This window comes from Lotus japonicus, chromosome 1 (genome assembly GCF_012489685.1).
Source record: "Lotus japonicus ecotype B-129 chromosome 1, LjGifu_v1.2".
Lineage (NCBI taxonomy): Eukaryota > Viridiplantae > Streptophyta > Magnoliopsida > Fabales > Fabaceae > Lotus > Lotus japonicus.
Window position 1 is genome coordinate 32,303,203 of NC_080041.1, and position 12,041 is coordinate 32,315,243.

The 12,041-nt window shown below is 32.5% G+C and overlaps 2 protein-coding genes across 2 annotated transcripts; both read right to left on the reverse strand.

The window, feature by feature from the left end:
* Positions 1-2,848: 2,848 nt before the first annotated feature.
* On the reverse strand, positions 2,849-5,288 carry LOC130734426 (uncharacterized). Its single transcript, XM_057586852.1, has 3 exons — positions 5,129-5,288; positions 4,516-4,702; positions 2,849-3,397 (listed from the first exon to the last, which is right to left on the reverse strand). The coding sequence occupies exons 1-3, from the start codon at positions 5,255-5,257 to the stop codon at positions 3,069-3,071; spliced, it is 645 nt and encodes a 214-aa protein (XP_057442835.1). The 5' UTR covers positions 5,258-5,288; the 3' UTR covers positions 2,849-3,068.
* A 3,068-nt stretch (positions 5,289-8,356) lies between these two features.
* LOC130731797 (16 kDa phloem protein 2-like) lies at positions 8,357-10,389 on the reverse strand. The gene is made up of 4 exons (XM_057584016.1): positions 10,323-10,389; positions 10,039-10,104; positions 9,814-9,940; positions 8,357-8,477 (listed from the first exon to the last, which is right to left on the reverse strand). Exons 1-4 carry the CDS (start codon positions 10,387-10,389, stop codon positions 8,357-8,359), a joined length of 381 nt encoding a protein of 126 aa, XP_057439999.1.
* Between the last annotated feature and the right edge of the window lie 1,652 nt (positions 10,390-12,041).

Here is a 12,041-nt window from a genome sequence, read left to right on the forward strand (position 1 = left end):
GTGCACATGAGTTGGTTTGGATAAACTCTTGACATTAGGGTTTTCCAACAACACATGGTTTAATCCGAAATGGTACATTTGAAGCTTTTTGTGCAATTGGGTCGATTTGGGTTGAAAACAGGGTTTTGCGGGTGCAAACAAATGGTTTTTGGTGGTCGGGCTCGGATTGGCAAAATAATTCATCAAAACCGGGCCGACTGATACCCCTAATCATAACAAAAAAAAACTTTGTGTAGCCTGGCCCATGTGAAGTACAAAAGTAGCCTAAAAATACCTTAACCCTTGTAGAGCACAACCTACACAACACATCCTCAACTAGGGATGGCAATGGGTCCTAGACCCATAGGGTACCCGCAAAAACTACCCACTATGGGTAGGGTAAAAACCCGCTAGACGGGTATGGGTAATTACCCGCAAAAAGTAGCGGGTATGGGTGCGGGTATGGGTATTATAGTACCCAACCCACCCCATACCCGCACACACATATTATTCTTATTATTATTATAATTTGGTAATATATAACAAATTAACTTAAGCAATAGCTTTCAAACTTACTCTTTTTAAAAAAAATAGGTGAGTATTTAAGGTATTCATAATCATCACTAATTTACTCCCACTTATTTTTAAAATTTGTAAGTTATTAACCTACAACTTAGGGCTATATTATAAATTTAAAATTTTATCTTTTTCGTTTATTCCTTCTAAAAAAATATTATGCTTAGTTGAATGATTTTATTTGTTAAGTATTTGAATAATCTTTTGGATTTTTATTTAAAATTGTAGTTGTGTTTTTGTTTACTATTAACAAAAATAGTGAAAAATATATTCTAAAAAATTATATCTTTTTCGTTTATTCCTTCTAAAAAAATATGCTTAGTTGAATGATTTTATTTGTTAAGTATTTGAATAATCTTTTGGATTTTTTTTAGTGTTTTTTATTTTAAATTGTAGTTGTGTTTTTGTTTACTATTAACAAAAATAGTGAAAAATATATTTTGGTTAGCTAAATTGCGGGTAATGGGCAAATAGGTACTCAGAGGGTACGGGGACGGACATTCAAGTTGCTACCCACACGGGTATGAGGACGGGTATGGGTAATTTTTTAAAACGCGGGTATGAGGATGGGTATTATAGTACCCTACTCAAACCCTACCCATTGCCATCCCACCTCAATTCTACTAGAAACCCTAGCTGTTGTGGAATTTGGAACCCGACATGATAGATTATTTGACCAAACCACTACAGTTTTGGCTCAAATCCTCCATCCCTCCACTAAGGGAATTTTGCTCCTAGATATCCCAAAAGGTTTCAAGAAGCCAATAGAGATTGAGTCATACGCAGGTGATTTTGATCCTACCGAAAATCTTGATGTGTTCATCACTTTTATGACGTTTTCTAATGCTACAAATCCAGTAATCGTAGAGCATTCCCTCTGATGCTCAGGAAGACCTCTTTGAGATGGTTTCATACCCCTGGTTCTATTATAGTGATGTGACTTTGCTTTGCAGTTTGCTCATCATTTCACACCAGTAATTATAGATTAAAATTCCACAGTGCGTCGATGGACATGAGATTGAATAGAAAGTGATTTGTAAATGAATTATAACTCATAGAAATTTGATCGAAATAATGATTTGAAGTTCCACAATCACAAAAACTAATTAAGAGCAGTGCTAAACATCTTGAAAGTTTCTAAACAAATTAAATCAGCAATAGAAGTTAAAACAACCAATGAAATCATGAGAGAGAAATAGACATATGATGATATGAGAAGGAAGGAAGAGCAAACCAGTTGGAGTATGTCACATCGAATTTCTTGCATTTCGTCGATGAGGCTTTCGTAACAATAAGCATTATATGCAAAATCTAACGTCCCCGAGGGTTAGCTCAAGTGGTAAGAGCTAGGGGACATAAGGGTGGGGAGGGGAAGGTCCAGGGTTCGAATCCTGGAAGGGAACTTTGAAGGGATTTTATAACTTACTAACAACTAACCACTAACATTTGCCTATAAAAAAAAAATATGCAAAATCTAACATGATCACTTAAATGAGAGAGGGAAATATATTTGGTTTGGTTATATACAATTCAAATTTTTCTTCCTCTTTATTTCCACTTAATTTTTCTTCATATTTATTTCCTTGTATTTTTGTTTAGTATTTATTTCTTTCATACTTTTTATTTTTTATTTTTATATTATTTTTCCATTTTATTTCACCTTGATCATTTCCTTATTATTATTTTTTAAACAACAATCGTAATTTTTTTTATACATCGGAAAGATAAATTGATCTATGGACCTCCCTCACCCAAGCAACATGTCCCTAATTATTACCACTTGAGCTATCATTCGGGGACATAATATTTCTTATTTATCCTACTTTAATTTCCATTATTTTAAAATGTGAGCGTGTTTTCAATATTAATAAAAAATTTCAGAAGAGAAAATGGTCGAAACATGAGACTTGCCAAAAAATCTACATTTAATCAATTTGGGGCTCTTAGCAAGGAGTCTTATAACCCAGCAGGCCAACACCGCCAATATGCATTAGAGTAAAACATATCACGATTTTTTGTAACGTATAGCCAATAGGTCATAGGGGTGGTGGAAGCCGTACATAAAACTCTCATGCACACAGGAGAGGGGTTAACCCTCATATCCTTAACTAGAAATTCTTGGCAAACTCTTGATAGGGAATTACTCAAATAAAGGTTTTGATTCACTCACATTCATTTCAATTATGTCTTCACACAATTTTTTTATTTCTCTTTTTTTTTTAATTTTCTATCGCACTGTCCGGTATATCTCTTATTTCTCTATTTTCTCATCTATCTCTTTACGTAAATAGAATTAGAGTGTAAATGAAGTATTATTGCTCAAATGAAGCATATCCATATGTTTACACAAGGTCAAAATTCCGGAAATTTGGTACAAAAGCCTGGTCGTCTTATATGCTTCAGTGGAATATAGTTGAAATTGATTCTTTGTCTTCAAAAGGCCAAAAAGGATACCAAAATGGAGCACCTACATGCATGGGTAAATTGGTAGTTAAATATTATCTCAGCTCACTCTATGATACCTTTTTGCAGTTTTTGGAGAGCCACTTGGATTGCATGAAAGAGGCTTTCCTCCATGGAGGAACATGAAAGCCTCTCTCTTTCAGTGATTCTTTAGCAGCCGAACAGAGCAGAGAGATTATCTTGGCAAGTTTTGCTTCAGTCCCAACAAACACACAAGGGAGAGTTTCAGTGAGCTCTTTATAAGCCCTTGTCGGTTTTGCTAACTCAAACTGAGACCTAAACTCCATATCCACTATTAGCCTCGTTGGTGTGATCACACCATTCTTATCTCCCATGATCATCACTTCAATGTACTCATAATCACATGTGAAGTGGAAAACTACAAATGAAGGGAACAAAAATAATAAACATTCGTTACTGAATATAGAACAAAGAAGTGACAAACGATTATTATACATAAGTATCTAAATACCTTTTTTTTTTTAAATCTATTTTCTTATCACATTACGTAACATCATAATATTAATTTTTTTTACTGTTAGTTTGTTTACACAATATTTTCCATAAAAAATAAGCCTACCATAATCAATTACAAAAGCTAAATTAAAAGGTAATGATGAGTTTCAAACCCAAAGTGTGTAAACTACTAAAAAAATAAAATGTAATATGTGATCTGTGACCCGAAAAGAGATAGAGAAAAATAATTGAGATCCCAAATTGTATGGTAGATAAGATCTTTTCATGTGAAAGTTAATTCACTCATTTGATGATAGTATGATACACCTGTCTTTACTAAAATTAAGTGAAAACGAGTGAAATGATGCTTAAAAAAAATAGAGTGAATGATAGGGAAATTTTTAAGTATTATAATAGTACATACTCCCCCATTTAAAATATGACACCTAGCTTTAATTTTATGGTTAGTTGTACATAACTTTAATTTATTTCTAAAATTTCTTTGAAAAAAAAGTAAAAAACATTACTCTCAAGTTGTGAGAGGGGATGTGGTGAAACTTCAGTACACTACAATAGTATACTAGTACCGAAAATTTGCTCAAATGGCAGGTGTGATGAGATAAAAGGAGAAAAAAGATATATGTGGTGGAGTACGCAATAAGGAAAACATTATATCACATAAAGAGTACGGCTTAAGCCCTCCAAGCTATAATAAAAAATCACATGAAGAAAATAGAAATAAGATAAAGATGAATAATATGATACGTAGTTATTTTTGATAAAAAAATAATGAGATATTTTTCTAAATCTCTCCGACAAATCCACTCTATACTATTTAAAAAATAAAATAAATAAAAAAATAGAGTGCCTTGCTATTTTAGAAATCTGAAAACTATTTAATATTATATATGTAGGAGAATTTATAAGCACTACCCAATAAAAAAGAAGAAACATATAGAAAAGAAAAGAAAAGAAAAGTAAAAGATAGATAGAAGAGAATCACAAAATGGGTCCAAAGCTATTGAGGATCAAGGGGACGACCTTTAGAGCAATGAAAAGTGGAATCCCAGTATGTTTTACAAAGAGAAGCTTCAAAGCCATCCAGTTTCAGCTTCATCACCACCCGCTTCTTCAAATCGGTGGCGCTTGCAAACTCAACGTTTTCCACTTGCTTCAAGACTCTCTGAAGAACCTCAACTTCAGTATCTGTAGTCTCCCACAATATTTCCTGCAAATGCAAATTAAACTCAATAGATCAACATTCAACATATACACACAAAACCAACAAGGTAGCAACACAACTTGTAGATAGTTAAACTCCTTAAACATCAATCTATCTACAGTTCGATCCATAGACAATAGGTATGAAAGAAAAAACATATCCACTTAACATAATCTTAGAGCTGAAAAATTAGTATCATGATTGTCGTCTATGGAATACGAATACGTTGGGAAAAAACATATACCCACAAAACAAAAACAACTTCAGAAGTTTTTTTATTAATTTTAAAAAAATGGCAAATATGAAAGAACGATCGTGACTGGAAATAGATAAGGAAGATGACTATGAAGATCGAGTTGACGTCAATGACTAGAAAAAGGAGATTTGGACTTTATCCAAAAACAAACAAAAAAAAGAGAGATTTGGAAAAACCTGCAAAGCGAGGCATCTGGGTTTGTGTTTTCGACGATGCGAGTCTGAAAATGGCGCTGAGAGCTCGGATTCAGATTCAATGAAGTTTCTAACCATGTCAATCAGCTGCTCCTCTGTTAGGCTGCTCATTCTTCTGGCCCAAGTCTTTGACGAGTTTCTCTTACATTGAATATATATTATATATGGGAGCGTTTTGTATTATTTATTTGTTAATTATATTCTATAAATTGAAAGGGTTGGACATTTTCCTCGAGTCAGGGCAGTTACACTTAAAAATCCAGCCCAATGAAATCATATAGCCCAATTAGCTTTAGTTGGAAAAAAGGGATTGTTCACAAAAAAAATAAAATGAAAGAAGAATAAATTATGGTTTATTTATTAACCAAGGGCATTCTTGTTGTTTAAGCAGGCCCAAAAAGCCAAATAGCGTCTCAACAAGTCTGAAGGTATCATGACTAAGGGAGTACCGTAAGAGCGGACTAGATTGATGACTTAGCCAAGGAGCAACTTGTCCCAGCTAATACCGATCGATCATGCGATGACCACTTAATTGTAAATAAGCACAGGCTGCACAATCGTTACCTTATTCAGAAGATCAATCACAAACTTCCAACAGGCTTGTAGAGATAATGATGGTGACGTTGGAGCCTATAAATATAAGTGTAGTCGTTCATTTACACAACACATGCACTACTCATTCTACTAAAATTTAAGATTACCTTTTTGCTCAATGATGCACGTTTTGCAAGTGTACAGAATGCCCGAGGTAATATAAAATATTATCGAACCACAAAGATTGGGAAATAATCGATTTACACACGCAATGGTTGCTTAAATCAAAAGGAAAGTAAAAGCAATATATGATTGATTGGTTGGTAGAGAGCTTAGAGTTCAGAAGTGTAAAAGAAACAATATTTAAAGGCTTAGCATTTGGGTTATTTTCAGCAAAGCAAGTTATGTTCTAAGAAATCTGAATGCATATGGAATGAGATAGAGTTCTTTCTATTGTTGATATAGCCTAGTTCTCTTAGTGCTGATTCCTCACGTCAAAAAGAGCTTCAAACAGACTTTTGCATAATAATAGTAATATGCTTTGGGTTTGAACAAGTTTACTCTTAAATTAATTAAAGATGCAATTTACTTTACACTTGTTTTCATCAAGTTTACTTTGCACTATGCATTCTAAAATTAGAAAAGAAACAATAAAAAAGTAACATCACGTAAGTGAGGCTTGACTAGGGGATGATGTTCAAGCTACTCATGAAAGTAGAAGGTTCTCTATTGGAGGCGAGAGGCTTGAGAATCTCATATTTATTTGTGCACATGTTAAGGGAGTTGAAGAAGTTGTCGTGTGTTAAGTGAAGCTTTCAAAGCACTTGGTATAAGGGTCGAAGTTGAAGACATCCTAGAAGGTGTGAGCCCTCTCCTTATAGCTAGCCCTTCCATCTCCTCATAACAAACCAATTCCTGCCACAAGGTATGGTCCATGGGATCCAGAAGTCTAGCCCATTCATTCTTGTCGTGGATTTGGCTGGAGGTGCGAAAGAGTAGTTGTTACAGAAGATTAAATTTGTTGACAATGGCGGCATTGGGACCTCGACCTCACCGTCGACCACAACCAACCCCACCCACCTTCTCAACCTCGACGCAACCCCAAATATTTCACACCACAACTCAAACGAGAAGGTCAAGAAAAACATTGTAGAGCTTACTGAACATTGAAAGAAAATACGATCGTATAGAAAGGCACGTGTGAAAACCACTGGAAATTGACAAACTTCAATATGAAAGATGAGTGATTGAACACTAGCAATGTAGCACTAAAGAAGAAGAAGGAAAAATGATGTCTTTCTTCTAAATTTAAAGATTGGTAAAAAGGGGCAAAGTCGAACTTTGCGCACCACATTTTATCACTACATAATATTGTGCAGAAGTATCTACTCCTTAAACATAAAGACTTGTAATAGTTTAGGCTTTTATCACTTTATTTTTGCTTGGATGGTTGTGAAGAAGACAACAGTGTTTTGGTGGTTAATACAAAATCTGTTAGCTAGAGATTCAGAAGATGGGAAGTATGAAGAGGCAGTTCTTGATTATGAGCTTAGAGATTCTTAATTATAAAGATCTTTTGATCAACACTCATAATCTTATATCTAAATACAAAGAGTTGAAAAAGAATTTAATAATAATGTTTCTTAAAAACTTTTTTCAATGTGAAAATAATTCTGAGAACATTTTCATAAGATGCAATATTGTATGTAACGAAAACAACTAATTCTAGCATCTTAAGAAAACAAGTGGATCTAAAAACTTGAATTAAATTTCAGAACTTCAAATGGAAGTTAAGATCAAAGAAGACTTCTTCATTCTTAGTTTTTGAACCAACTAAGAACTCATATCCTCTTTAAAGAACACAGGAACTGGGCAAAGACCAAGTGTATCATGCTTATACTGATTTTGAAGTACTTCTCGTCCTCAAGAGGTTTCTCAAGGGGAAAACATACATCTTCTTGTTCATACGATCTTCATTTAATCTATTTTTATTAGTAATAGAGATTCTTAATTATAAAGATCTTTTGATCAACACTCATAACCTTATATCAAAATACAAAGAGTTGAAGAAGAATTTAATAATAATGTTTCTTAAAAACTTTTTTCAATGTGAAAATAATTATGAGAACGTTTTCATAAGATGCAATATTGTTTGTAACGAAAACAACTAATTCTAGCATCTTAAGAAAACAAGTGGATCCATAAACTCGAATAAGATTTCAGAACTTCAAATGGAAGTTAAGATCAAAGAAGACTTCTTCATTCTTAGTTTTTGAACCAACTAAGAACTCATATCCTCTTTAAAGAACACAGGAACTGGGCAAAGACCAAGTGTATCATGCTTATACTGATTTTGAAGTACTTCTCGTCCTCAAGAGGTTTCTCAAGGGAAAACATACATCTTCTTGTTTATACGATCTTCATTTAATCTATTTTTATCAGTAATTAAAATTAATATTTCACCACACCCAAGTTAATTTCTAATATGTTTTAAAGAATCACAAATTAACCAAGATTGTTGGCTACAATTTAACTTGATAAATAAGCAAAGTTGAGTTAAAGTTCCAAAACCAAATACCATATTTATTTCAATAGATGTCCATTGTAATTATAATAACAACTTAATATTTTAAAAACAATTCTCGGCAGGTCTAATAAATTTTGGTAATACTGTTACTAATTCTCAGGATAAAATGAGAGAGCCACCTTAACCTCCCCACAATACTTCTGCTCCTTCACAACATTGTAAGCAGTTTCAGAAATGCTCCCTTCAGCAAATACCGGTTCCAAATGAATTCTGCATATGTTCAATCACAAGATAAGTAAGAAAGAAAATAACAAAGTAAATGAACAAAATGTTGAAAATTAAAGAAGGAAAAAAGTCACATATAGTTTCTAGTTTCAATTTTTTTTTTTTGAAATATAACAGGCACTTTCTTGCATTTTAAAAAACAATAAATTACATGTTTTACAGATGAGAAGGATCAAAAAACTTTGAGATGTTATTTTAGCTGCAATGCTTTGAAACAATTAACTTATACTCTTGATTTGTAAGGGTAATATAATATAATATAATATAATATAATATAATATAATATAATATAATATAATATAATATCCTTTGGCTGGCTCTCTGTTAGCCTGGTTCTGTACTGACTCTTAATTTCTTTATTATATTATTCTCCTTTTTTGAAAAAAATAATATAATAGATAACAAAAGTAAAATTGAATTCAGGCTGCATTGATGCAAGAATTAATTACTAGTAAAGAAAAATATATTAAATGTAATCAGTTAAATGACATTATAAATTGATAAAGATATAGTTATTAAATAAATATCAAAATCAATTTATGATAATGTGGATAAGTATAATTTGAAAAAATGTAACATAGTAATTACTCCCTCATTCATTATTGTCTGTCACCTTTATAATTTCAAAAGAGTATTAATTATATTTTACCAATTATATCTTTATATTAATATAATTCTTAAAGGTGATATAAAAATTAAAAAAATTAAAAAATTGGAAGTTAGTTACAAATTTTAATGAAAATGAGAACATTCTTAATAGATGTGTCAAAAAATGAAAGATATTAAGGCACTGAGAGTAATAAAAATCATTAAAGACTTATTTATGAATAATATTCTAGTAAGAAAATTAAAATAAAATATATTTAATATTATTAAGTAAATCAGTTATGAAAATATTCAACATTCATATAAATTCAATGGTATATTATTAACAATATAAATAAAAGTCTTCCTCTTAAAAAAAAACAATAAAAATAAAAAGAAACTTATTCAAAAATAATAAAATATCAATTATAAAAAATGCAATCTATTGGGACTCAGCCCTCCATTTAACAAAAATATACATATGTGATAACATTATCAATTGTTAAAAAAATTAACAGGAAAAGATATATATTATTGATTGTTAAAATTATATAACAGTTTTAATTAAATATGATATTTAAAAAAAAATTCAATGAATTTTTAAAATTAGAATATCTGTAAAAGAATTAAAAATATATAATAAAGTTAATTGTTTTATCTATAATTTTTTACCTCCCTTTTAATTCAACAAAATTTTGCTTTAGGAAAACAAAAACATGGACTTTAATTTACTCACTTTGCCTCGCCAAGAAAGTCGTCCTTGGTAAAAGTGTCCTTGTCCATAAATCTCAGATTCAGTTCATAAACATTGTCAGAAACGGTGAAAAGGAAGCTCTCATTCCAACTGGGATTAGAACCAGCACCTATAGCACATAATTTTTTTAAAGTAAAATGCAATATTTCTGCATAAAAAAAGAACATAAAATAAAAGATAAAGAGATAGATAAATAATTAAACAAACCTTTGGCCACACTGCTTTTGTGCTCCTGTGCCCGGTACGTGAGGATCACATAAGGATCCATTTTCTCTGCCAAAATAAAATACATGTACAATCAACCCATAATTTGTATTAATCGGATAATCTGAATTTCAAGCTGAAAATATTATATTTACAAAAATGGGGAAACAACTATTGAATCGAGAATTAATGTCTCCAGATATATGAAAATAATCTCATGTTTCCGCTAATAATTGCTAAAGCTCAAAATAATGTTATTATCAACCATTCAAATTTGACAAACTTACTGAGAAACTCTTTGTCGTGAAGGTCCTTTGCTCCGATAAGAATGACTTCTAGCGTCCCACGAGGCATCTTAGGTTCAGCCACAACTCTCTTACAACTCACAATTTAGAAATTGAAGTAAACTTTTTATGTATGCCAAAATCCCTAAAGCAATTTATAATTACGGGATGATATTTTATTTTTTCTTTAAAAAATATTTGTATGTTAAAATGTACTTTACTAAGACATTAATATAATAATGAAATAGTTTTTTAAAATAAAATATATTTTATTATTTTTTATAATTTAAATTAATAAAATATTATACAAATAAAATATAAATTTTTAATATAAAATAAACTGTAACACCCCGATTTCGGTGGCGTCACTTTAGTAACCAAAAAGAAACTTAAAGCGGAAAACGTGAATTATTTTTTTTTTTGATAACAATATTAGAGACTAAAGGAAATGAAACTCAACGACTAAAGATAACAGAACTAATGTACAATAATAATTACAGCCCCCGCTGTAAGTAGCAACCTCGTCACGAGTAACCTCCAGTGACGGAAAGTAGAAAAGTGTAACGCCCGTAGGCAAAATGTACAATCCCAAAAAGGATAGGTCAAGTGTCAGCAACACAAGCCCTCAAAATAAGAATAAGTCAGAGCTATGACACTAACACCCAACCTTAGTAGACTCTAAACACCCATCCCTAAACTTCCATCGTCGACCCTCATCTGGTCCTGCATTCAGTCTGGGTCCACGTCGAAGGCTCAATAGTAGTCATGTCGCTCCGGGTCTTCCCCGTACGACGAAGCACCACGAAACAATCCGTCAACGACATCTGACAAAAAGGGCATACATAGCCCCCCAAACACAGGTAGCACGTGCAAGGGTCAACTTACGGAATATAGTATAGAGAATACAAGACAACTGGTAAACTATAAGGGGTATATATATATGGTATATATATACATACAAGTTCTGCATTGTCTACCCTAAGGTTTAAACATAGCATGTTATCAATTCTCTAGTACAATTCAATTATCAAAGCCCGTAACGATATTTATCAACATCTACTCATCAAAACACATAACGAATATAATTAGAGTGCATGATATGTCAATGCATCGTCAATCTCGACAGTTCCAGAAGAAGTAGGCTGGGCACGATCGAGTCGGTCCTAACACTGGCATTGTGTCGACCCTAACCCCCGAGTGTCACTTACAACCTTGACATAGCCAGATCAGTCCTAACCCTGCGGGTCGACTTTTCCCTCCGCTATGCCCGACAATCAACAGGTCGATCCTAACCTCACGGTCGATCATATCCCCCGTCGATGTCCGAATTACCCGAAGGTGTAAACTGTACCCGAAGGCATAAACTGTACCCGAAGGCATAAACTGTACCCGAAGGCATAAACATTATCTCATGATGATCTCCAAATCATCCGACTCATCTCCATCCGATGGTCAAAACTGCTCAACGAACAAGAGTATCGACATACTCGGAAACTACTCGTTTTCCGGCTTATCTCTCGGATAGCCCAATAACACAACTGCTCCCAGAGCACCAGAGTACCAACATACTCAAACCTTATCAATATCTCAACACTTGGATCCGACGACACTTCTCGTTTTCCAAAACTAAGATTTGCATCCTAAGCTTCCTTTCGAGTTTATTATCATTAATTGAAGATTTAGAGGTTGTTTAATGTCTTATGAGTTTTCTTTACAAAATAA